The sequence below is a fragment of the Eptesicus fuscus genome, chromosome 18 (assembly GCF_027574615.1).
Source record: "Eptesicus fuscus isolate TK198812 chromosome 18, DD_ASM_mEF_20220401, whole genome shotgun sequence".
Taxonomy (NCBI): Eukaryota; Metazoa; Chordata; class Mammalia; order Chiroptera; family Vespertilionidae; genus Eptesicus; species Eptesicus fuscus.
Window position 1 is genome coordinate 36812240 of NC_072490.1, and position 25601 is coordinate 36837840.

The 25601-nt window shown below is 45.8% G+C and overlaps 1 protein-coding gene across 3 annotated transcripts; it reads right to left on the bottom strand.

Moving 5' to 3' along the window:
* Nucleotides 1-1500: 1500 nt before the first annotated feature.
* On the bottom strand, nt 1501-25149 carry TATDN2 (TatD DNase domain containing 2). Of its 3 annotated transcripts, none has more exons than XM_054729491.1 (8): nt 24590-25149; nt 23940-24365; nt 12764-13261; nt 9393-10274; nt 5656-5783; nt 2394-2577; nt 1802-1973; nt 1501-1663 (listed from the first exon to the last, which is right to left on the bottom strand). In XM_054729491.1, the coding sequence occupies exons 2-7, from the start codon at nt 24357-24359 to the stop codon at nt 1833-1835; spliced, it is 2253 nt and encodes a 750-aa protein (XP_054585466.1). In that variant the 5' UTR covers nt 24360-24365; nt 24590-25149; the 3' UTR covers nt 1501-1663; nt 1802-1832. The 3 variants fall into 3 exon arrangements, 2 of the variants coding, with proteins under 2 accessions (XP_054585466.1, XP_027982964.2); XM_028127163.2 differs by having other exon boundaries at nt 24498-25149; XR_003612867.2 differs by lacking the exon at nt 1501-1663 and adding an exon at nt 2098-2195 and having other exon boundaries at nt 1906-1973; nt 24498-25149.
* Nucleotides 25150-25601: the final 452 nt, after the last annotated feature.

Sequence of the window (25601 nt, forward strand, 5' to 3'; positions counted from 1 at the left end):
TGTAGGCAGTATTGACATACAGGGCTTATAAAGGAGCTATATATGCTGCAGTTCATTTGGATGACAATGAAGCACTCTGAAATATTTAGCAGTTCCCCAAATCTTCCAAACAGGAGAATGAGCCCCCAGTTCCCCACACTGGCAAACATGAGGCACAAACAACACACAACTAATCCATGGAAGGTCAACAGGGAATCAAGGCCTACTTCTCAGGCCAACAACTGTGAACAGGGGCAAAACAGAAATACCATATAGAAAAAATGTTAAGCCCATTTCCTTTTAACTTACAAGGCTCAAATGCACCTTCCAATATCACCTAGAGAAATCCAGCATTAAGTGATGGATTTTATGATTTAAGCCACCAGGTTCCAAGAAACACACAAGGAATTTGGTGGCCTGTCTCACTGCAGATTGGGGTAAAGGATCCTTTTGGACAAAGTGCAAGGTGTCCTTACATTTACCCCGTGACCATTATAACCTTCCAGGGCCTGTAATGAATATACCTTTACAAGGCACCAGCCGGGAACAGAACACAGCTTAAAATTTGAGATGACCCAGTTGCTCAGAAGTCAAAGGAGAGTCTCTCATTTCCAACACAGAGAAAGGACACAGGGAGGCAAAGGCAAGGGAGACCGCCCGGAGGGAGAAGGAGAGATTTACAGACATCGGGCCTGCTTGTTGGGCAAAGGCAACAGAACATGGCTGAGTGACCCCAGCAGAGCTTTGAAGAATTAAACTGATTTACCTCTCAACTTGGGAGGGACACACAAGAGGCTGTCATATGCAGTGAGAAAGAATGAGTATTTCTGGTCCAGTGCTCCAGGGAAAGAGGGCAAAAATGGAACAAAGGGCGGCTGAGACCTCACCAGCAGACTAGCAAGTAGCTTTTGCTACAAGCTGGACCTTTATCAGTTTAACAGCCGAGCTGCAGCTCTGCGGGCACCTTCTTGGGGGTCCTCTTCAAGAAGTCCTCTTCCTTGAGTTCCCCCATCTGTCCAGATCTCCATCAGCCAGGATTTTCCCTGGACAATGAGTGCCTTTCTTCCCGCTCTGTATTGATGGCAATGGACCCAATGAAACCAGTAGTCGAGTCCTTCCACCTGTGCCGATGCAGAGTTGACACAGCGACAGCCAAACTGAAGAGTTATCCGGGGAAGAGAGAGGGTTGACTCCTTTGGTTGCAGGGGGATGACTTCACCGGTCTCCAGAGAAGATCCCCCCTCAGAAGATTTCCCACTGGGAGCTCATTCTCAGAACTGAGGACCAGGAACCAAGTTACACACAACATGGGCTTAGACTAGTAGGAGGGTGACTTTATTCACAGACTGCTCAAAAACACAGGCTGCAGAGAACCAGAGATTTGGATTGGCAAACTTGTTGCACCCTTCTACTAGCCTTTCTTTCTTCCCTGACTGCCCTGGAGCATGTGGCCGGAAGGCAACCCCCTCCCTGCTCCCCACTCGCCCTCCACTGCACCTCCGCGCCCCCCCGCCCCCCACCCTACCCATAGCCAGGATCAAAAAAGCCTTATGATGAAGTTTCAAGGAAAACATCCTGTTTCCTATCTTGGTTTTCTCCATTCCAATGGGCTCTCTAAACACACCCTTGTCCTGGACCCAGGCAGAGATGAAACCCAGCCTATGCTGTTAGGTCACTGGTCGTCCTGGAGGGTAGAGAAGAGAAAAGGAAAGTTTCAAACCAAGTTCACTCAAGACAAATCAGGCTACTCTCTACATTAATAAAATGCAGCAAAAGAAGCTTTTGTCCCTATTTTTAAAAACATAAATGTAAATTTTATGACCTTTTATAGAAGACTCCTGCACTCTCTCTGCTTAAAGATTGTAGAGGCGACTGGTGTTCTCACGCAAGGTAGCCAAGGTGCGGGACAGCGGCTGATCTTTGACCCTGGCAATCTCTCGAACTGTATGCAAGGCCAGGCCTGGGTGGGCATACTGGCAAAGGCTTTTGGGAACCTGGAAGATATCAAGCATTCAGAACATCGCTGAGCCGTCTACGCACAGTCATTACACAGAGCTCCCTCCCCGGCCCTTCCCCAGTAAGGACCTCTTTGGGGCTGCCCTGTAGAGACCCCTTTACCTGCAGGTGCAGGGAGAGTCCTAGTCATGGGGGGCTCTGGGTGAGCAGGGTCCCACGCTTCCTTGGACTACCCTCTACAGGGTAGGGCTTTGCACTGCCTGGAAGAGAGTGGTTACCCTTCAGCTTCTCAGCCCCCTAGACTTTTGGTTCTGCAGAGTAATACAAGGAGACATCTATACAGCCCAGGGTGGGACGTGGATATCACTGGGGCTCTGGCCCTGCCAACCTTGTAAGGGTGACCACCCACCTCCCCACCCTCTCCTCAGTGCCTCAACTCAGCCTGGAGACACCCCTACCTGTCGAGGCAGGAAGTAGGGGGCATCAGTTTCCACGATGATTCTCTCCAGCGGGATCTGTTTCAGAGCTTCCCGGGCCTCCCAGGCAGAAGAGTACGTCAGGACCGCCGTGAAGCCCACAGACATGTTCGGGAAGTGCTTCAACAAGGGCTCGATGACCGGGTAGCTGCCAGTGAAGCAATGCCTGAGAGGAGAAGTCCAGATCAGCACTCTCTCACAATCCCCTGGGCAGCAGCCCCCAACTCCCGCTAGACATATAACCCCTTTTAAATTATTTTCTGTGGATAAATATCCAGAAATGGAAAGATTGCATCCAAAGGAAGGACTCCACAGTAAACACAGACAAGAGCTGGTTCCAACACAGTAAGACCCAAGATGACTCCTGGTGAGCAATGCTCATCCATCAACCCATTACACCACAGAGTACTATACAGCCGCTTGAAGTTATTACCAGGAATATACAGCAACAATACAGGGACAGGGTATGCTTATGACACAAAAAGAGAAGCAGAATTTAAAACTGTGGTCCCTTTAATATTACAACTACAGTAGGTAAAAATTATGTCCATGCAGTCAAATGAACTCAAAGAAAAAAAAATGTATCAGGGAGTGAGACTATGAATAAATTTTCTTCTCTTAATTTGAAGGCTGTTCATGTTCCATGTTCATAATATAATATAAATATAATATAATCCTATCCTATATAATAAAAGGTTAATATGCAAATCAACCGAACAGCAGAACGACAGGTGCTATGACGTGCACTGACCACCAGGGGGGCAGGCGCTCAACACAGGAGCTGCCCCCTGGTGGTCACTGCACTCCCACAGGGGGAGTGCCGCTCAGCCAGAAGCCGGGCTCACGGCTGGCGAGCATAGCAGTGGTGGCGGGAGCCTTTCACCTCCGCAGCAGCGCTAAGGATGTTCGACTGACAGCTTAGGCCCGCTCCCCACAGACACATCCCCCAAGGGCTCCTGGACTGAGAGGGCGCAGGCCAGGCTGAATTTCGAACACCAGGCCTCTAGTATAATATATATGTATATATGTATGTGTGTGTCTGTGTGTGTGCCCGATGCACGAAATTCGTGCACGGGGGGGGGGGGGGGGCCCTCAGCCCAGCCTGCATGCTTTCCAATCTGGGACCCCTTGAGGGATGTCTGACTGCCCGTTTAGGCCCGATCCCAGTAGGATTGGGCCTAAACAGGCAGTCGGACATCCCTCTCACAATCCAGGACTGCTGACTTCCAACTGCTCGCCTGCCTGACTTCCTGATTGCCCCTAACCACTTCTGCCTACCAGACTGATCACCCCCTAACCACTCCTCTGCCAGCCTGATTGATGCCTAACTGCTCCCCTGCAGGCCTGGTCACCTCTAACTGCCCTCCCCTGCAGGCCTGGTCACCCCTAACTGCCCTCCCCTGCAGGCTTGATCGCCCCCAACTGCCCTCCCTTGCAGGCCTGGTCCCTCCCAACTGCCCTCCCCTGCTGGCCTGATCGCCCACAACTGCCTCCCCTGCAGGCCTGATCCCTCCCAACCACCCTCCCCTGCTGGCCATCTTGTGGCAGCCATCTTGTGTCCACACGGGGGCAGCCATCTTGTGTGTTGGAATGATGGTCAATTTGCATATTACTCTTTTATTAGATAGGATTTATTACATAGGCTAGAGGCCTGGTGCATGGGTGGGGGCCAGCTGGTTTGCCCTGAAGGGTGTCCCAGATCAGGGTGGAGGTTCCCTTGGGGCGTGGAGCCTGTGGTGGTTTGCAGGCCGGCCACACCCCCCGGCGACCCAAGCAGAGGCCCTGGTATCTGGGATTTATTTATCTTCTATAATTGAAACTTGGTAGCCTTGAGCAGAGCCAAGCCTACTGATCACTCTGTGGCTGCAGCCATTTTTGTTGGGATTTATCTATCTTCTATAATTGAAACTTTGTAGCCAAGGCAGGCCAGGGCTGCAGAAGCTTGGCTTCCTCCATCGCTGGGGGCAACTCAAGCCTCTTGCTCTCTCCAGCTCCATGGCTGCCTCCATTTTTGTTGGGATTTATTTATCTTCTATAATTGAAACTTTGTAGCCTTGAGTGGAGGCCTGGGCTGGCCAGGGTGTGCGGAAAGCTTGGCTTCCTTCATTGCCGGGGAAACCCAAGCCTCCTGCTCGCTCCGTGGCCACAGCCATCTTGGTTGGGTTAACTGGCTGGTAGGCATGGCTTGAGGGTGTGGTGGGTGATGGTTAATTTGCACATTGCTCTTTTATTAGATAGGAGATACACATACATACACACACACACACACACACATCAATCTGGAAATTCAGGCCTTCCTCCAGCCACAACATCTTGTTGGACCATCCTAGCCTCCTTTAACCTATGACCAGTCTTTGGAATTCCTTTACAGTCATTCCAAAATGAAGCAATGAAAAACCAACAAACCAACCAGAAGAGCCGAGTGACTGTGCTTCATCTCTGATGTGTGCCACCAGTCAGAGGCTTCACTCTCTGCTTAGACCCCAAAAGGCAGCAGCTTAGAGGCCTGACAGGCCCACCTATTTCTACCTCCTGTCAAGACCTGGTTTGGATTCTAGACTCCCTGCTTTTTTCAGTTAACTCATCACACCCATCTTGATAGAACTAGCCCAGGCATTGCCTCCTGATCCCTTTAGAGCCAGGCTTAGCTAATGGCCCCTGCTCTGGCTCTCACAGTACCATATGCCCACCCTCTCTACAATAGAGAAGTAACCAGCTGACTCACCTGTCTCCCACAGCTGAACTAACAGCAAGGACAGGTACACAGTAAGAGATCAGAGAGTATGTCAAAGTGAACTTAAGAACCTCTAGATACTATTCACATCCTGCACTTCAATGAGCTTTCAAATTCAAAAAAGGAAAGAAAAATTTTTTTCAGGTGCCCGGGAATCTTCTGTGTGCTAAATCACTGGACTCTACAGCAGTCTTTTCCAAAATCAATAGCCCTCATTTCTGAAAACTGAGACTCCATTCTCACCTGCCACCGGGACAGAGGTCACAAAAGCCCCCTTCTTGCTCATTGATGACTTAGGGTATTAGCTCAAACCATATGAAGTTGCAGTTTTGTAAGTAAAAAATGGTTAAATAACAGAAATTTCATATGGTTCAACCTAATATTTACTAAAGATACTACATAAAAAACATAATAATATCCATGCTCTCCTACTGAGTTTTCGTTTTTCCAACTAACAGCCTAGACACAGGAAGCATTCATTTCATTTGCCCACTGAAGCTCCCGCCTAACCTATGGATCTTGTAGTCTGAGGGCACAAATTTTTTCATGATGCTCAGCAGATCTTCATCAGCTTCTCGGCAGTGAATCACCAAGGGCTTCTTTAGAGACACGGCCAGCCGCAGCTGTCTCTCAAATACCTGGGAGAAAACAAAGTGACAGTACATGCAGGTTAGAGACACTTCAGAAGTCTGTTACCTCCAGAACACCTAGTCCAATGGGCAACTCCACTGTCGCCAACTCTGTCCTCCCACCCCCATTCTTTTGCTTTCCTCTACTTTCCAATCTTTCTAGAGCATATTAGGTAAAGGAACCAGACCTAGCTAGCACCCTCTCATATGGCTAGATATAGTCCTTCCATAGGCTTTTCTTCTTCCCTTCACAGATAAAATATTCAGCAGGACACACCAAGAACTTACCAACTACTCTGCTTATAGGCAAATGCAACTCAATGCCAACATTCAACTAATACACTTCTAATTTTGGTGCCCAAGTTTAGATTTACATCAAGAACATGGCATCCTCTTCCCGTAGAGCTGTACAGAAATACCTTATCTTCCTCTCTTCTACACACAGTTCAGCCCTACCCCTGCCAACAATTTACTTCCTTGAATTGCCATTTTCCAGTCTTGAATCCAATTTCACCAGCCAAATGCTACTTGCAAGATTCTATTTATCACCTATGCTATAACTTCAAGTTCAGTCAGCATGCCCTAGATAGCTCTATATGCAGATCTGATACCACGATGATTTAATAAAAGGAAAAGTTACTGTGAAATACTTAGCACATTTCCTGGCACACAGTAGGCATTCAATAAACATCAGCTATACAATCCTATATAATAAAAGGCTAATATGCAAATCGACCAAACAGCAGAACGACCGGTCGCTATGACGCGCAATGACCACCAGGGGGAGCGCCATTCAGCCAGAAGCCGGGCTCATGGCTGGTGAGTGCAGTGGTGGTGGCAGGAGCCTCTCCCACCTCCAAGGTAGCACTAAGGATGTCTGACTGATGGCTTAGGCCCACTCCCCGCGGGCATTCCCTGAGGGCTCCCAGACTGCAAGAGGGGGCAGGCTGGACTGAGGGACCCCCTGGACCTCTAGTTAAATATAATGCTCCTCCTCCTCTTTCCAGTCACCTTAGTGTACACATTTCTGAACTGTGATCTTCTTTCCATACCACACCTGCCTTGTGCCATATAAACTAATTGGGAAAGCAGAATATTAAATATTTGTCTCACTTTCTTAAAAATCTATTCTTCCTGTTTTCAGATTTAGCTATTTTTCCATTCATTTTTGGCTAATAAATCACTGCCTCAAGTCAGAAATTGTAAACGTCCTAGTGTTAGTAACAAAAAGGAACTCTGGCAAAAGATTATTTGAATGTACAAGACAAACCTAATTCTGAATTGAAACCTAATTCTGAACTGAAACAATATACTAGAAACCCATTCAAGTAAAAAACTGAAAACATTCACACACATAAACTCTCACCCACCTGTCTGAATGCAGATCAAGTCAAAATCATGCTGCTCAGAATTTAATAAACTTAACAGGTCCTAGCAAATTCGTCTAAAAGAAAATCCTTGGGAAACATCTGAAGTTGTTTCTTATGGAAATTAACTGTTAAGCCTGGCATGCTTATGGCTGTCAGAGACAACTATATTCAAACTGGAATCTCTATCTCCTAAAAGTGTACAAAGGTCTAGAGCAGAGGTCGGCAAACTCATTAGTCAACAGAGCCAAATATCAACAGTACAACGATTGAAATTTCTTTTGAGAGCCAAATTTTTTAAACTTAAACTTCTTCTAACGCCATTTCTTCAAAATAGACTCGCCCAGGCTGTGGTATTTTGTGGAAGAGCCACACTCAAGGGGCCAAAGAGCCGCATGTGGCTCGCGAGCCGCAGTTTGCTGACCAAGGGTCTAGAGTCTTCTGCTAGAGGAGAAGGGCACCATACCTTCCTTGAATTTTTTCTCTTTGATCAAAGGAAAATTAAGAAACCACTGACTCTGAAAATTCCTTCTTTTAATTCACACAGTTATCCAGAGATGCCAGTATCAATGGCGCACAGCATCAGTGCACTGCTGAGGATGCCCCAGTTGGATTGGGGACAGCACCAAAGAGAAAGCTGGTACCAAATTTGCCCAGGCTGGAATCCATACACACTCACCAAGGCCAGAGCATATTGGGCATGCAGACCCAGAATTAACAGGCATCAAGAGAAAGACAGCACACAACAAATTCTATCTGGCAACATGCATAATGTGAGTGTCTTTCTCCTTGTCCTACTTCTGCCTAAATCAGAAAATATTCATACCCTGCCAAATCTCCATGCTAAAAAGATATTGGGAGTAAAAAATATTAAGATGGTAATAGTTGTTATCTCTAGTGGAATGGGAAATTATCACCTTTATACATTTTTGTATTTTCCAAATATTCTACAATGGGCATACTTAACTTTAAAATCAGAATAAAAATAAATTAATTAAACAAAATTTGTTGCTTCCCAAGAAAGAAAATAAATGTTTTGATACATATCATTAGCCATAAGAAGTCACAAAGTACATATCACTTTCCCCCACCCCCTTATAGTAAAGCTGAAAGAAATAGCTTGTGAAGAATTTGAAAAATGACATATAGATGGTCTGGATAAGACCAATTACATTTTTAGAAATTCTTAATTCTTTAGTTCTAAAAATAGGCACCTCCCCCGCAAGTAGAAAAACCCAATGGTTAGATTTCAACAAAAGAGGAATTAACACTGTAAACAAGTGGCCCTGGCCAGGTGGCTCAGTTGGTTGGGCGACGTCAGGGCACATACCTAAGTCATGGCTTCGATCCCCAGTGAGGGCAAGTATGGGAGTCAACTGATCAATGTTTTTCTCTCACATTGATGTCTCTCTCTCTCTCTCTCTCTCTGCTTCCTCCCTTCCCCTTCCTCTCTAAAAAATCAATAAAACGTATCCTGGGGTAAGGATTTAAATTAATTAATTAAAATTGTTGCCGAAACCGGTTTGGCTCAGTGGATAGAGCATCGGCCTGCGGACTGAAGGGTCCCGGGTTCGATTCCGGTCCAGGGCATGTACCTTGGTTGCAGGCACATCCCCAGTAGGGGGTGTGCAGGAGGCAGCTGATCGATGTTTCTCTCTCATCGATGTTTCTAGCTCTCTATCACTCTCCCTTTCTCTCTGTAAAAAAATCAATAAAATATATATATTTTAAAAATAAAAAATAAATAAAATAAAATTGTAAGCAAGTGGGTTGTCATCATAACATACTAACTATCAGACCAGGAAGTCCATGACCAATAGACTACTTTAGTGTAAACCAATGGTCACTGACATTCTTCACCCCAGGAAGGCAGCAGTACTTAAGACAGAAATTTGGGGAACACTAGTCAAAATATCTAAGATCACACCAAATATCATCTTTGTATTTGGATTCAAAACCCACTTTGGCGGTGGCAAGACAAGTGGCTTTGGCATGATTTATGATTCCTTGTATTATGAAAAAAAAAGAACCCAAACATAGGTTTGCAAGAAAAGCCCATATAAGACTTTAAGAACAGAATGGAAGAAAGTCAGGGGAACTGCAAAGGCCAATGTTGGTGCTGGCAAAAATGAGCAAAGATTCTTCAGTGGCTTTATCTGTTCAGATTTTTCATGAGAGGATTAATAAACTAAGAACGTAAAAAAAACAAAACCCCACAAAATCATAAGCAAACTAAAGAGAACCCCATTACCTTGTGCTGTTCAGGGACAGGTGTGGTGCATTTATATGAGTAATCCAAGCCCATTTCCCCAAATGCCACGGCCTTGGGATGCCTTAAAGCTTGCAAAAGATTTCTTTCTTGACTCTCACTGTAGTAACGAGCAAAATGAGGGTGACAGCCAAAGGCCCCCCAAACCAGATCCTCTTTCAACAAATCCTCCCATAGGGAATCTGTCAGTGTCCTGGGATCACAGAAGTCAGAGATGCAGCCCTGAAATTCCTTAGGGAAGGAGGTGCTATAAATTTTCCTGAACTTGCTAAAGGTCCCTTTGAAAGACAACTTGGAATAGAGCATGTCCAAGTGACAATGGGTATCAATGAAACCCTCCTCGAGGTTTGGCTCTAGATGGCTCCTTGGCAGAGAGCTAGATGCATGTCCTTCATAAGAACGGGGTGGCGTCTCCTCCTGGAATGTTCTTTTCTCCTTCACCTTCTCTTGTAAGCTTCTGGAGAAATGATATGAGCGAGAATTCTGGGATCTGCCTTCCTCTGTCGCCTCCAAATCTCTAGAGGTGTTTTGAGAGCTCACTGTAGAGTTGGGGGAATAATCACTCAGGAGGCCCCGGCTGTTCTTCCCAGCCTGCAATGTGTCACTGCTGCTGCTGCCCATGGAGGAGTAGCTAGAAGGCTTGCGACTGTTGGCCCAATAGCTGGCAAAATCACACCAAGGACTACTGTACAAGTGAGCCGGGTACATGACATAGTCAGTGGGGAAGGCAGAAGGCTCTGGAACTGCTGAGAGTTTCAGTGAGATGGGCTCCTCCTGAGAGAATCTGACTGTGGAGACCTCGTCCACGTCGGACCAGTCACTTCCTGAGGAGGTGTGCTCTATCACCACCTCCCTTTCTTTAGGCTGCAGAAAAGAAGCAACAAAGGGTTAGCCTTCCTGCATGAAGACAGCCTCCCATACTCTGTCATCTACAGAACATAAGCTCTGGCTTGTTTTTTGGCCATGGTGAAGGCTTTGCATGGGCTCATTTAACTCACCTGTCATCTAGGTTCCTTATTATTTCCAGAAAGTGAGCCAGGTTATAGCTATGAACAGTCAAATCAGGGATAAACTCATAATGCCATCCCTAAAGGGATGCTATATCAGCCCTCTCTCTCTGAATGATCCCTTAAGAAAAACTGCTCTGTGTATTGGGGATATTAGAAAAAAGCAGTGCCAGAAATCTCATCTCTAACAACACGTTTCTAATACATTCAAAATGCAAAACCACACAGTTGAACCCGCAACCTGGGTATGTGCCCTGACCAGGAATTGAACCTACCACCTTTTGGCCTATGGGACAACGCTCCAACTAACTGAGCCACACCAGCCAGGGCCATTTTTGTGTTTGTTTTTTTTAACATTTTTTAATTGATTTGAGAGAGAGAAAGGGAGAGAGAGAAAAAATCAACTTGTTGTTCCACTTATTTATGCATTTATTGGTTGATTCTTATATGTGCCCTGACTAAAGATCAAACCTGAAACCTTGGCATATCAGGACGATGCTCTAATGAGCTACCTGGTCAGGATTTCAGTTGTGGCAGTTTTAAGATGTGTCTGCAAATTCTGACACTACTCCCCAATGAAAGAGGGTTGTCTGTCCTTGAAACTGGTCCAACCTACTTACTGACTTACTCGTAACCAACGGAGTGCAGTAGTGAAACTGAGTAATTTCCAAGGGTAGGTCAAGCCATAGCTTCCCATGGTTCTTTCAGCTTGCTCCTCTGGGGGAAGCCAATCACCATATAAGAAATCATACTGCCCAAGACCACTGCTAGAGAGGTCATACATAGGTACCAGCATCAACTGCCCAATGTGTGAGTGATGTGTGTGTGTGTGTGTGTGTGTGTGTGTGTGTGTGTGTGTGTGTGTGTGTGTGAACATTTTGGATGTCAAGTCTTGTTGAGCTTTCAGACTGCAGCCGTCCCAGTATATGAATGAAACCACATAACAGATCCCCTCCCGACCCCAAAAGCAAGATATGCCCAGTCTGGACTTTTCTGAATTCCTGACTCACAAAATTGAGAGCAAAATAAAATGGTTATTTTACATTACTAGGTGCCATAGTGACCAGAACAACTACACACTGCATTAAATCAAGTTTGCTAGAACCTAAGTTCCACAAGGTTAGATATTTTAATTTTCTTCACTGATGTCTTCCAAACAGCTAGAACAGTGTCTAGTGCATAGTGAGTGTTCATAAATATTTGTTGAATTAGTTTGCAGGATAAATGTTGTGTACAATGGTTCCTGAACTTAGCTTCACATCAGAATCTCTAGAGGGCTTTTGAAAACCACAGCTTTTTTTTTTTTTTTTTTAATTTTTTTAGAGAGGGAGGAAGGGGGAGAGAGAAACTTCAATGCCTGACTGAGGATCGAATCCACAACCTAGGTATGTGCCCTGACAAGGAATCGAACCCATGACCTTCCAAAGCATGGGACCATACTCCAACCAAGCCACAACAGCCAGGGCTTTTTTTTTTTTTTTAAATCCTCACCTGAGGATATGTTTTTATTGATTTTTAGAGCAGGAGAGAGAAACATCAATGTGAGAGGAATATCGATGGGTTGCCTCCCATACATACCCCAACCTAAGAATCAAACCCGCAACCTAAGGATCAAACCTGCAACTGAAGAATATGCCCTGACCAGGAAGTGAACCCGAAACCTTTTGGAGTACAGGACAATGCTCCAACTAACTGAGCCACCCAGCCACGGCTCACTCTCTCCTTCTTAATAGCAGTAAAAGTTTATCTGGGTGTAAGTCTGTCCAAATGGAAGTTAATTTTCCAGACTCTCTTGCAGTTAGGTGTTGGCCAGGTTTCTAGATTTTTGTCAATAGATATGAGCAGACACTATGCGGACAACTTCTGAGCCAAGCTCTTAAAAGGGAGGGAGTGTACTTTCTTCTTCTATTCTTCCTATTGGCTGGACTGATCAACGTAATGTACTGAGTCCTGTCAGAGCAGTCATCTCAGACCACAGGAAGGAAACTGCTGAGGAACAGCAGGGCATCAAGACAGAAGGTACCAGGGTCCCTGACACAACGGAGTCATCCTCCTCAAGCCAAACTTCTATTTAATGTAAGCCACTGTTATTTTGGTTTTTGTACAGCTGGCAAATCCATATCCTAACAAACATATAAATTTTTTAAAAAAAGATAGCACCAATCTGAGATTTCTTAATAACTCTGAAAGGTATTTTAGAAGAGAACCATCAATTTGTTGCCTGGAATCCTGAGTAAGTAAAGCACTGCTTTAATGAATAACACTTAGGCTCAAACCAGAAAGAACAAATACTGCGTTTAATCAAGAGAACTAAAAACCCCCATGCTCGGCCTGAGCAAGACTCACCTTTTGGCTTTCTGAATGAGAGTCAGAGTCATCCAAAAATTCTAGGGGTGGAGAGCACTTGTCAATAATTGTCCTTCGGTCTCCAACTGGCTCCTCGCTGGGTTTCTCCTGAGGGTCTATCACCACCCTCCTGTCACAGAAGCTGCTTCTCTCCAGCACAGCCTTTTTTTCCTCTTTCACTCTGACCTCTGGGGTTGCCTCCTTCTCCTTCTGAGGAGTAGACACAGTGACACTCCTGGCTGGCCCTTCTCCACGGCTGGGACGATCTGCTGTGTTTGGTTTTGCCCTAGTGGCAGTCTCGCCCTTCCTTTTTGGCATCGACTTTCCCAGGATGCCCTGGATAGCCTTCAGGTAGATCATTGTAGAGCCTTGGTCTCGAGGTCTATCCCTCTTCTTTTTCTGAACCTTGCTTGGTTCCTCAATTTTATCATTTTGACCCTCTGCTTCAGCTGCAAACTCAGAATTCGTGGAATTACGAGAACTATCTTTGGAATTAACCTGGAAGTAAACACAGATCATGAAAAGATCAGTTCATACATGAAGCACTTGGCAAATTAAACACCAGTGGCACTCCACCAATCAAAGGGAACGTGATAGTGGCCAAGACAAAGATTCTCTTCGAGTGATCGTTTCCATCCCACCCACTGTAAAAGGGACTCGCCGAAACCGGTTTGGCTCAGAGGATAGAGCGTCGGCCTGCGGACTCAAGGGTCCCAGGTTCGATTCCAGTCAAGGGCATGTACCTTGGTTGCAGGCACATCCCCAGTAGGGGGTGTGCAAGAGGCAGCTGATCCATGTTTCTCTCTCATCAATGTTTCTGACTCTCTATCCCTCTCTCTTCCTCTCTGTAAAAAATCAATAAAATATATTTAAAAAAAAAAAAAAGGGACTCAACTGCCGCTATTTCCTTTTTCTTTTTTCTCTTTTTTTAATCCTCACTCAAGGACATGCTTTTATATTGATGGGAAGGGGAGGGGGAGAGGGAGAAGACATGCTTTTATATTAATGGGAGGGGAAGAGGAAAGGGGAGAGGGAATGGAGGGAAATTAATGTGGGTGTGAAATATCGATTGGTTGCCTCCCACACACACTCCAACCAGGGATCAAACCCGCAACCCGGGTACGTGCCCTGACGGGAATTGAACCTGCCACCTTTTGGTGCACAGGCTGACACTCCAACTGAGCCACACCAGTGTGCTGCTATTTCTTAATGTTCACTTTCTCACACTTATCAGATAGCATCCTCATACTGCAGTAGGAAGGAATGAGCTGAGAGAACAGTCTACTAACACTAGCTCCTTAAGAGCAAGGACTACCACATACTTCAGAACACACCCAGGCAAAACAAAAGTTTAACATTTTGTACTGGAAAGGTCCCCAGAAACCAGATAACCCAATCCCACAACGGAGAGTGGAGGAACCCGTGGGCCCTGTGAAGAGTGAACACCAATCTTCTGACTCCTGAAGGCAGTATGCTTTCCACTACACCCCCAGCCTCCTTCAAGTTCTCTGCAAACTCCTTCCCCCAAATCAAAACCTTGGTTTTGAAAGGTACCTTAGTTTCAGGGTCAATCAAGAGACCTAGCCCCTCACCCCAATCTCCTCAGAGATGCAAGTAAAGTCTCAGCCCCTTTCTTCTCTTCCTCTCCACATGCAGCCATTCCAGAGTCCACAGGAAATAAGCTAAATTACTTGCTCACAATATTAATTTGCTGTGAAACTCATATCTAGTCTAATCCCAGCCTGGTGTAAGAATGCTCCATAAATCTTCCAAGAACCATCCCCAAAGCAGTGCACTCCAAACACCCCACTTGTGACCTGGACTTACTATTATCCAAAGGCAGTCTACAGCCCCCACAACTTGCACTATCAATTCACTTGCATTAAATTCCTCTCAAACAATTAGTAAGAAACTCCACACTAAACTTGCTAATCCTTTTCCTCTACTGAGGAAAAGAGATATCCATCAATAGGGATTGATTAAAGAGATGTCAATATTGATTCAAGAGATGTCCATCAATAGGGATTGATTAAAGAGATGTCAATATTGATTCAAGAGATGTCCATCAGCCAAAACCAATTTGGCTCAGTGGATAGAGCATCAGCCTGCGGACTGAAAGGTCCCAGGTTCGATTCCGGTCAAGGGCATGTACCTTGGTTGCGGGCACATCCCTAGTAGGGGGTGTGCAAGAGGCAGCTGATCGATGTTTCTAACTCTCTATCTCTCTCCCTTCCTCTCTGTAAAAAATCAATTAAAAAAAAAAAAAAAAGAGATGTCCATCAATAGGGATTGATTGAAGTAAACAAATACAACTTTTAAAAAGAATGAGGGAACTCTGATGTACATGCTATACAGTAATTAAGTAACAAGCACAATGTATAAATTCACATTTGAACAGACAAAAATGCCTTATATGTATATATTTGCAAACAAAGTCTGAAAGACCAACTGTTTCTTCTAATGGCTATCTTTGAGGATTAAGGGGAAAGAGGAAAAAGGGGCTTTAGCTCTTACTTTATATGCTTCTTATATTATTTGAATTTCCCCCGCCCCCCAAGAAGCACATATCTTTGTTTAAAAGAAAATCATTAAACCTTTGAAAATACAGGGTGTCCCAAAAAATGTATTCACACTTTGAATAATTCACTCCAATGGATTAAATCTGAAAAGAAAGAAACATCAATTGAGCTATCAGCTGTTATGTGTATACATTTTTGGGACACCCTATATATAAATCTAAGTATTAGTAGAGGCATACAATTTTTTTCCCCTCAAAGTACTTAAATTGTTGGCAGCTATTAACTTTGGGACGATGGGCAGGAAAGGTGACTTTTACTTTCATTTTGAATCTGAATTTTCTAACATGTTAGACATTTTTTTTTTAAATGTCTACAAGGATTATTTGGGAAAGGAGGTTATGGGCTGTTTTTGTTTTATTTATACCCTTTCTTATTTAGGAAAATCTAATAATATTAAAAATAAATTGGACACAGCTATACTTCACAGCCCACTTCTCCACTACCCGCTTCTGTGACTGCCACCAATCACTTGCCATCCTGCGTCCATCATGCCCTTTATCCAGTCACTGGCACATCTTATTTCCTCTGCTTGCCACACCCTTGCCTCAGTCTCCTTTTGTGCTTTAAGGCCCCACAGCCCTTCTTTGATTGCCCCACCTCTGCCTGTAGGAGCAGCTGCCCTTTTCTTGTTCCCCCAGGCCAGGTGTGACACAACAGAGGAAGACGTGGTCTACAGCAAACTGAGGAGCCTGTACCTTCTGAATGGCTACAGCTCCTCACCTCAAGCCGCCTGCGCCAGTTGGGAGTACAAACCCAAAGTTATAGATTCTGGTTTTTCAAGTAAAACAAGAAATTTCAAATTTAATGTATTTTTCATCCAGTCAACAAGTATCTGTTGAGCACTTACTATGTGCCAGTAGGCACTGTTCTGATCTGAGGTTTAGCCTTCAATGAAACATACCCAAAAATGCCAGCTTCTTGGAGTTTATATTCTAGTTGGTGAGGGAAAGGAAAACAGTATACATTAGAGAGTGAAAAGTTCCAGGAGAAAAATTAAACAGGAAAGGGAGTAGAAAGTGGGGGAGGGAAGGAGGTCACTTAGGTCTTGAATTCAAGGCAGAGGTTTGAACTAGAGGCGTGTGTGTGTGTGTGTGTGTGTGTGTGTGTGTGTGTGTGTGTTTAAGATTTTTTATTGGTTTTAAGAGAGAGAGGAAGGGAAAGGGAAAGAGTTCTCAAAAAGGCACATTCCCTGACCGGGAATCAAACCAGCAACCTTTTGGTACATGGGACCACGCCCAACCAACTAAGCCACACTGGGGCTAGAGGCATATATATATATTTTTTTATTATTTATTTTTTTTGTGTGTGTGTGCCCTTGACTGGAATCGAACTTGGGACCCTTCAGTCCACAGGCCAATGCTCTATCCACTGAGCCAAAACGGTCAGGGCTATATTTTTAATGTGAACTTCCCAAAATTTTAAAATTTGTAAGGACCTAGCCAGCCACATTCAGCATATGGACCACCTTTTGCAAACCATGGTAGAGAAGATCAGTATTGTACTTGTGGGAATAAAAAAAGTAAGGGATATAAAAACATACCTTACATTTTCATATACTTAAAATTTACAGAGCTGCCCCAGCTGTTGCCCCTCCTTACAGAGAGGGGCAGTGTCACATGAATTTTAAGTGGCAGAAGCAGGATTCAAATTCAAGTTCCCTCTAACACCCTGGAAACCAAGGGAGAATAGGGAAAATATGAAAGTTGAGAAGCAGTATCAAAGGCTGAGATGCCAAAGGCCATGAGGACCTAAGATCACTGAGGAAGAGTTTCAACAGTGGATAGGAGGCTATAAAGGTCAAGATTAGACAGAAAGTACTAGAGCAGAGACAAACCAACTGGCTTTGAAAAGGAGAGATTTAGCCCTGACGGGGTGGCTCAGTTGGTTGAAGCGTCATCCCATACACCAAAAGGCAAAAGGCTGTGGGTTCAATCCTTGGTTGGGGTGCGTAACGTACAAGAGGCAAATGACTGATGTTTTTCCCTCTCTCTCAAATCATATTTTCCTTTATTTTATTTATAAAGTCACAGAAGTAGAAGTGACCTATAGAGAAAAATATGGGCTCAGGAAACAAGTTACTTCTAGAGGCAAAAGAAAAGGCCTTTGGAGCTTAGGAGAGAAAAGAGTAAAGGTAAGTAGGGGCGGGGGGGAGACACAGGAAAGGCTCAGCTGTGCTCCAGAGATGGAGTGCCCAGCATGAACATTTTCAAGAGTTTCTAACAAGCTTCCTGCCTACTCCCTCCCATCTTTTCAAGTTCAATGTCACACCTCTGCTTAACACCCTTCAATGGCTCTGCATTTGCCTACAGAATGCATCCCCAACTCCTGAGCATGACATTGGAACCCCTTCCCAGACTGCCCCCCAACCTTTCTTTGCCACATCATTTCTCACCTTTCTTCATACAGCCAGGTGCCTGGGGAATGAAGAAAGATGCTGGAGAAGAGGGGAAGGAGGACCCACAGGAACCAGTAATGTCCCCAAACACTGCAGACCAGCAGTATTTCCTGACACTTTTTGGACACACATTGTTCCTGTTGCCTGAAATATCCTTTCCTCCTCCTTGTCCACCAGAACTAAAATGACACCTCTTCTACGAGAACTTTCCCTGTGATTTGTCACCCATTCCTTTGACCCTTGGTACTTCAAATATTGCTGTTACAACACTCCATGCACTGCACTATGATGAAGGCTTTTTTCAGTCTACCATTGCCTTATTCTTTGCACATCTAGCCTCTCAAACAGACTTCCACCCAAGCACTGGACATCTGCTAAGGGAATATGCAGGAAATGGGTCACATGTGAAGAAAGCTTTAGCATTCAAGATCCAAGGTACATAATGGTTTCTTTCTCTTTTAATATATTTTTATTGATTTCAGAGAGGAAGGGAGAGGGAGAGATAGAAACATCAATGATGAGAATCATTGATTGGCTGCCTCTTGCACGCCCCCTACTGGAGATCAAGCCTGCAACCCGGGCATGTGCACTTGACTGGAATCAAATCCAGGACCCTTCAGTCCATAGGCCGACGCTCTATCCACTGAGCTAAATGAGCTAGGGCCACAACAGTTTCTTGTGTCTGGGCTGTGTCACCTTGCAAAGAGCACCACAGGGGAAGGACCTTGCCCTCTTCATCTTTCCATCCCTCACATCTAATGCTGGGCCAGGACAGAGCAGGTGCTCCAGAGGGCAGCAGTGGAAAGAACCCTGCCTTTTAAGCCAGCCTGATTTGGCATTACACCACAGCTCTGCCGCATACAAGCTGTATTGGCCCTACTTAAGTTATTTAACCTAAGTCTCATTTTCCCAGTGCCTTCACACAGTAGGTGCTCACATATTTGTTAATCATATGTAACTATTTGTTAACTAATATATAAAGATAACACTACTTCACAAGACTCTGAGAATTATGAATCTATAGGGCAAACATTGAGAATCATATTTGATCAAAGCCTATCACATTATAAATGCTCAAATTTTCCCTTCCACTCTTCCTTTCCTATTGAATATAAAATTTTGTGTCAAAATTAAGACTAAATTAAGGTAGGTAAAGGTGTTCATAATAGACACATTTAACTTTCTCTATAAACAAAGATCACCAGCTATCATTAGAATTTGAGAAAACCTCTCAAACAATTGTCCTAGAGGTGATAAGGAACAAACAATGTGAGGCTGGCCAGCAGGCCTCTCTGATTCCAAAATGCCCCAGTCTAGCTATGGTCTGAATGTGTCTCTCCCCCCACCCCAAAATTCATATTGAAATCTGACCCCAAGATGATGGTACTAGGTGGAAGAGCCTTTGGAAAAAGATTAAGTCATGAAAGTGGAGCCCTTAGAAACGGGATTAGACCAGCTGGCATGGTTCAGTGGTTGAGCGTCTACCTATGAACCAGGTCTCTCTCTCCCTTCCTCTCTGAAATGAATAAAAATATTTTTTTAAATAAAATTAATGTTCTTACAAAATAGGCCCCGAAAGAGCTCCCATGACCCCTTCTGCCATGTGAGGACAAAATGAAAAGTCTGCAACCATGGAGAAAACCACCTCTGATCATGCTGGCACTCTGATCTGACTTCCAGTCTCGGACTGTAGGAAATACATTCTGTTGTTTGTAAGTTACCCAGGCTGCGGTATTTTGTTACAGCAGCCACAACAGGCTAGGACAAACATCTTCCCCCGCCGGGGGCGGGCATGGCTCAGTGGTTGAGCATTGACCTATGAACCAGAAGGTCACAGTTCAATTCCTGGTCAGAGCACATGCCTGGGTTGTGGGCTCAATCCCCAGTGTGGGGCGTGCAGGAGACAGCTGATCAATGATTCTCTCTCATCATTGATGTTTCTATCTCTCCCCACCTCCCTTCCTCTCTGAAATCAATAAAAAATATATTTTAAAAACAATCTTCCCCCTGAATATTCTATGACCTGGCACAGAGATCTCTGTGTTGAGGCCATGGAAAGGGGGGGAGAGGTAACCACACACAAAGCTAAGTGTGTATCCCTCAAAGGTTACAGAGCAAACGGAAGAGCAGGTGATGTGTGGATAGAAGAGTGCGGAGGGGACCTTGGAAGGACCTAGATAAGAACATGCCATTTTTGCCTTAGCCGGTTTGGCTCAGTGGACAGAGCATCAGCCTGGGAACTGAAGGGTCCCAGGTTTGATTCCAGTCAAGGGCACATGCCTGGGTTGTGGACTTGATCCCCAGTGGGGAACTTGCAGGAGGCAGCCAATCCATGATTCTCTCTCATTGTGGATGTTTCTATCTCTCACCCTCTTCCTTCCTCTCTGAAATCAATACAAATATATTAAAAAAAAAAAAAAAAAAAGAACATGCCGTTTTTTGTGTGTGTCCCTTAGCTTGTACTTACTAGACCAGCATTTTGGTCTGCAGAGAAAGGGGGTAAGAGGTACAGATTGAGGGGGAAGGTAGGAGAGGCATTTTGTAATTCATCAAGATGAGTGAAATACTATACACCTTGTTTACAAACTCACTCACTCTAGGGAGAGCCCTTAGCAGTGCTAGAGAGAGACAATTAAGATTGATAATACAGTAAAACCTCAATATAATGGACTAATTCGAGCAAGGGGGAAGGGGATGTCTGTTAAAGTCTATTATATAATAAAATTTTCCAAATGCATGTTAAAAATTTGATAAATTAGTTTTTACTTATGTAGATACCTCTGTGTAATTAGAATTAAGTATATATGAAAAGTTAAATTTCACAGAAAAGTTTCTCTATGCATTACTGTAATTTTAAATTTATACTGAATAGGTCTAATAAATGTGTGCGCTCACCAGTCACCTTGAGTGAACAAATGCACATGACTGGGGCGTGGTTTAGTGCACATCGAAATATCACCAACATGAGTTAAAACTCCTGCAGAAAGTCACCCCAAGAGACAACAGAACCGATTACCTCGGGGCAATGCAGTGCGATCATGTGCTAATCATTCACCAGACACTGCTTGCAAGCAATGGCTCTTGGATTTAAATATGTAGACTACAGTTGTAAATATGTAATATTTATGTCAGTGCAACTACTACAGTATTTTTTCCAACATATGGCTTATTTGCTAGAATTCATTCAAAATAACTGAATTAATAACAAAAAAATAACTTATTAATATAATTATAATCAAATCTTGGTTAAACGTATTTTAAAATTACCAGGGTGTTAATTTTCACATACAGACTGGAAATATTTTTTAATTAAATATATTTTTATTAGTTTCAGAGAGGAAAGGAGAGGGAGAGATACAAACATCAATGATGACAGAGAATCATTGATCAGCTGCCTCCTGCACGCCCCCTACTAGGGGTCGAGCCGGCAACCTGGGCATGTGCCCTTGCTGGAATTGAACCCAGGACTCATCCGTTCACAGGCCAATGCTTTATCCACTGAGCCAAACTGGCTATGGCATTTTTGTCCCTTAAATCCGAAGCCCATTAAGTCAAGGTCAGAAAAATTAAGGGTTCACTGTATCAACATCCTTATATTCTAACCTTACTCAACATGAGTGATCTTTCAAAATGCCAATCTGCCTTCCCTCTGTATAGAGTCCTGTATAAACTAATGGCTTAGAATAAAATACAAATTCCCTTGGCTAATAAATCCCTGCAGCAATCTGCCCCCTACCTCGCTCTCCAGCCTCCATTCTAGGCTCTTTGCTCCACCATACCTCATCATGAGACAGTCTCATGACTCCTCCAACCCTCCCAACAGACTGTGTGCTCCTCAGAAGCCATTTCATGGCTCCAAGACCCAACAGAGTGTATGGCACACAATAACCCTCAAAAGCTTCTTAACCGAAAGCAAGGCACTGGTAAACCCAGACTTCTAGACAGGCCTGGATTACTCATTACTCCATGGTTAACCATTAAATTGATCTTGGCAAAACAAAACCCCTTAGGACTAAATGAGAGAAAGGTGGGTCCATACTAGGATTAGACCCACCTGGATTAGAGGCCACCAGAGATGCAGCATACCTCAGACTAATAAGCAAGGTTAACTTTTCTGCCCCTCCTAATACCAGGCTTCACTCTATCTGTAATTGCCATAGAAGTTAAATTTAATCCATTGAGATACTTATAGATATATTTTCTTCGGTTAATCCTCACCTGAGGATATTATTTTCAATGATTTTTAGAGAGAGTGGAAGGGAGAGGGGGGAGAGAAAGAGAGAGAGAAACATCGATATGAGAGAGACACATCAACTGGTTGCCTCCTGCACGAGAGCCCCGACCAGGACTGGAAATCAAACCTGCAACCCAGGTACCTGCCCTTGACCAGGAATTGAACACAAGACCCTTTGGTGTGCAGTTCTACCACTGAGCCACACCGGTCAGGGCTAATCAATTGATACTATTTTGTTGTACAAAATCCACAGAAATTACATCAAGAAGGATTAATGACAAGATTAAATTGTATGCACAAAGCCCCATGTTCACCTTATTTACAATGAATCATATTTAGCATTCTTTTTTTTTTCTTTATCCTCACCCGAGGACATTTTTTCCATTGATTTTTAGAGAGACTGGAAGGCGGGGGAGGTGGAGTGGAAACACCGATGTAAGAGAGACACATCGATTGGTTGCCTCCCACAAGCCCCTGACCAGGGCCCAGGAGCCTGCAACTGAGTACATGCCCTTGATCCGAATCGAAACAGGGACCCTTCAGTGGCCAATGCCATATCCACTGGCCACTGGCTAGGGCGTATATTCAGTATTCTTATGCCAAAGACAAAGCTTTTAAATTCACCATTAAATTTTGTAAAAGACCCACATGACCATATAAAGTTCTGCGAGGTCCATACTGAAAACACCTGGCTTGGAGCACTTAGCACAAGAGTTCTCCAGGATAAACAGCCAAATACTACAGCCTCATTGCTCAGTTCCACATAAAAAAAAAAAGCCACTGAACAGGCTTAAAGGCAAACCCACTTTTCTTGGGGCCCTGTTTTTATTGCTTTTGTAAAATAACTCTTTTCTAGAGACAGCCCACCTTCCCCCCACCCCAAATAAAGACTTTTTCTCCACTCTTCCACATGCAGACCTCCTCACCTTTTAAAGCCCAGAGCTCCAAAACCTAAAATGCAATCTCTAACGGGGCAGTGATCTTTGTTTTTGCTACTGGAGCATCCCAAGCAACTAGAACACTGCCTGACACAAACTAAGCCCTCAATAAATATTTGTTCAAAACCTGATTGAGTAAGTGGATGAAGCTTACACAGTATGGCCGGTGATGTTAGCTAGTGCTCGCTCTACTATAATGAGGAAACAGCAAACAAGAGACTGAACTGTATTTGCTTCTATTTCAAACAGACTCATGTTCAACTTTCACACACACACACACTCACATACAAAAGCTGGGAAATTTTTATTACCCCTTTCAAAAAAAAACACACGTTAATATAAAATGAATGAGTAGGTGTAAACTTCCTCTATGAAGCACTCCTTAGTCCCCTTGCAAATACTCAAAATCCCACCTGTGTGTTCCCATCGGGGAACTAAATGTTTAAACCTGCAAAACAACCCTTGCCCCACCAACCAGAATTCCAACATTCTGGAAACCATGACTTCAGTGAAAAACCATACCAAACCCAAATTCTTATCCCCTGGTTCGGATTCAGAGTGGTCCAAAGTGCAAGGACACAATTCCTAAATTTACACAACTAACATACATACATAAGTGCCTCCGGAGCAGGCAACCCAACATTCTACTGCAGTGCTGCGCCAACCTCGAAGCACATTACAATTACCTGAGGACCATTTGAACCTGGAAGAACAGACCACACCACCACTAGCCCAATTAAATCACGGCGGGCGGGTGGGAGGCAGGCCCAAGTGTTTTAAAGCTTTCCAAGTAGCTCCAAGTGCCTCCAAGTTGGAAAACTACCTCTCCAGGGAACTCAGGCCACCTCCCTGGGCAACTGCTTGCTTGCTCTTCAGTGTTTGCACGAAGAAGACCTCTGGGAAGAACCCAGAGATCTTCAAGGACAGGATCTTTTTTTTTTTAGTCTCCCTCCACCAAAATCCCCATCCCCAGCATCTCGAGCCACGTGGAAGGGGCTTCACCGGCGGCAAGGCGTTGCGGCCACCTTACCTTAAGGCTACAGGTTTCCTCCTCTAGAGAAGCCATTTCTTCTGGAGAGGGGTCGGCAGGGCGCGGAGGGGAGCCCCCTGACGAAAGGAAAGCCCGTGTGCTCCGAATCAGGCAGCCTTTGGAGGCAGCCGCGTCCACACCTGGGCCAGAGGAATGGGAGGAGGAGGAGGAGGAGGAGGAAGAGGAATCTCGGCGGTGGGCTGAGTCCCAGGACAACTTGGGTGGGCAGGCCACATCGTCTTCCTTCTGGGCTTTCAGGCGCTTGGGGCTTCGGGCCCCTCCGGAACGCGACGCAGAGCTCGGAGCCGACCGTCTGGAGGGGGCCACATCACCGGTCTCCCCGAGGCAGCTGCGCTTGCGGGAACCCCTTTCCGTAGTGCTGCTCCAGTGGTACTTGACCTTGCGCCGCTCCGACGCCATGGGCACCTGCAAGGTACAGAGGAGACCGGGATTCCAACACCACCCCTCCCGGCTGCCCCTCCTCCGACTCCCGCCATCCCGGGCCCGCTGGGCCAGGGGCAAGCCCGAAAGTCAGAGTCAGGAAACAGCCTTACTGACCTTTCCCCCTTCTTTCCACTGCCCATCACAGTTCTCTAGGTTTCAGAGATGCCAAAGCGCTTCGGAGAAGTCAAGCCACTGCCAAGATTTACCAAAGGCTTCGGTTCGGCTCCCAAGCCCACAACGTGTTTCCGCGATGACCGAACGCTTCAGTGTGCACAACGCGACTTCGGAGATGTCAACGAGCTTCCGGGACTACTCGGCGCTCGGACTGAGTTTGCAATATAAAGCCCTTCAGAGATGTCAAAGCGCTTCCTCCAAGACTATAAGCGCTTTAAGGTCTACACATGGCGGCCGGACCCGCAGCCCTAGGGCGGGCGCGCGGCCCGGAGGCCCAGAACGCCGACGGCGGGCCGCAGGGCAGGGCCGGACCGGCGCGCAGCCCGCCCCGCTCCCGCGGCCCCGCGGACCAGCCCGGGCCAGAAGGGGCCCGAGCCGCCCCTCAGGAGCCCGAGCCGCCCGGGTCCGCCGCCTTCGAAACAACCCCCGACTCGACCGGCCGCCCCTTCCGTCCCTGTGCCGCGGCCCAGACGTCGGCCCGCTGCCGCCACGGCCCGGACGTCCCGCCCCGGCCGCCCGCTCGCCGCCCGCCCTAACACTGCGGCCTCCGCCCGAGATCCGAATCCAAGGGCCTCCGCGGCGCCCGCCTCCCGGAACGAGCCCTGCGGCCCGCAGCCCGGCGTGCGGCAGGGCGGGTCCTGCGCCGGACTGAGGGCGCCTATTGCTCCCATCCACGAGGGGCGGGACTCCGAGCAAGACGGAGCTCGCCTGTTGGTCAGGAGGCTGGAAGGCGGGACCCTACGCCTTATAAAGCTCGTCCATTGGTCGGAAGCGAGGTGGGGCGGAGCCACTCACGTGCGTCCGAGGACCGCGAAGTTGAAGCAGGGCGGCGCAGTGCCTGGGGCCGCCCTCTCGGGAGGTAGGGGGCGGCCGCGGACCGGGATTCCGGAGAGCCGCTCCCCGCTGCTCGGCGTTAACCCGCTTAGCCCGACGCTTTCAGGTCCGGATGTGCTCCTCAATCCTACACCGTCACCCCATCCCTGTACAGCGCAGGAAACTGGCTCAGAGAGACCTCGTGACCCACCCAGAAAGCAGCAGAATTAG

Excerpts from the sequence above, each read along its gene's own strand:
- TATDN2 (XM_054729491.1), bottom strand. The coding sequence starts at position 24,359 with ATGGCGTCGGAGCGGCGCAAGGTCAAGTACCACTGGAGCAGCACTACG. Across the intron at positions 13,262-23,939 it reads AGGAAACCTGTAGCCTTAAG|GTTAATTCCAAAGATAGTTC; the intron begins GTAAGGTGGCCG and ends GTTTACTTCCAG. Across the intron at positions 10,275-12,763 it reads CTCATTCAGAAAGCCAAAAG|CCTAAAGAAAGGGAGGTGGT; the intron begins GTGAGTCTTGCT and ends TCTTTTCTGCAG.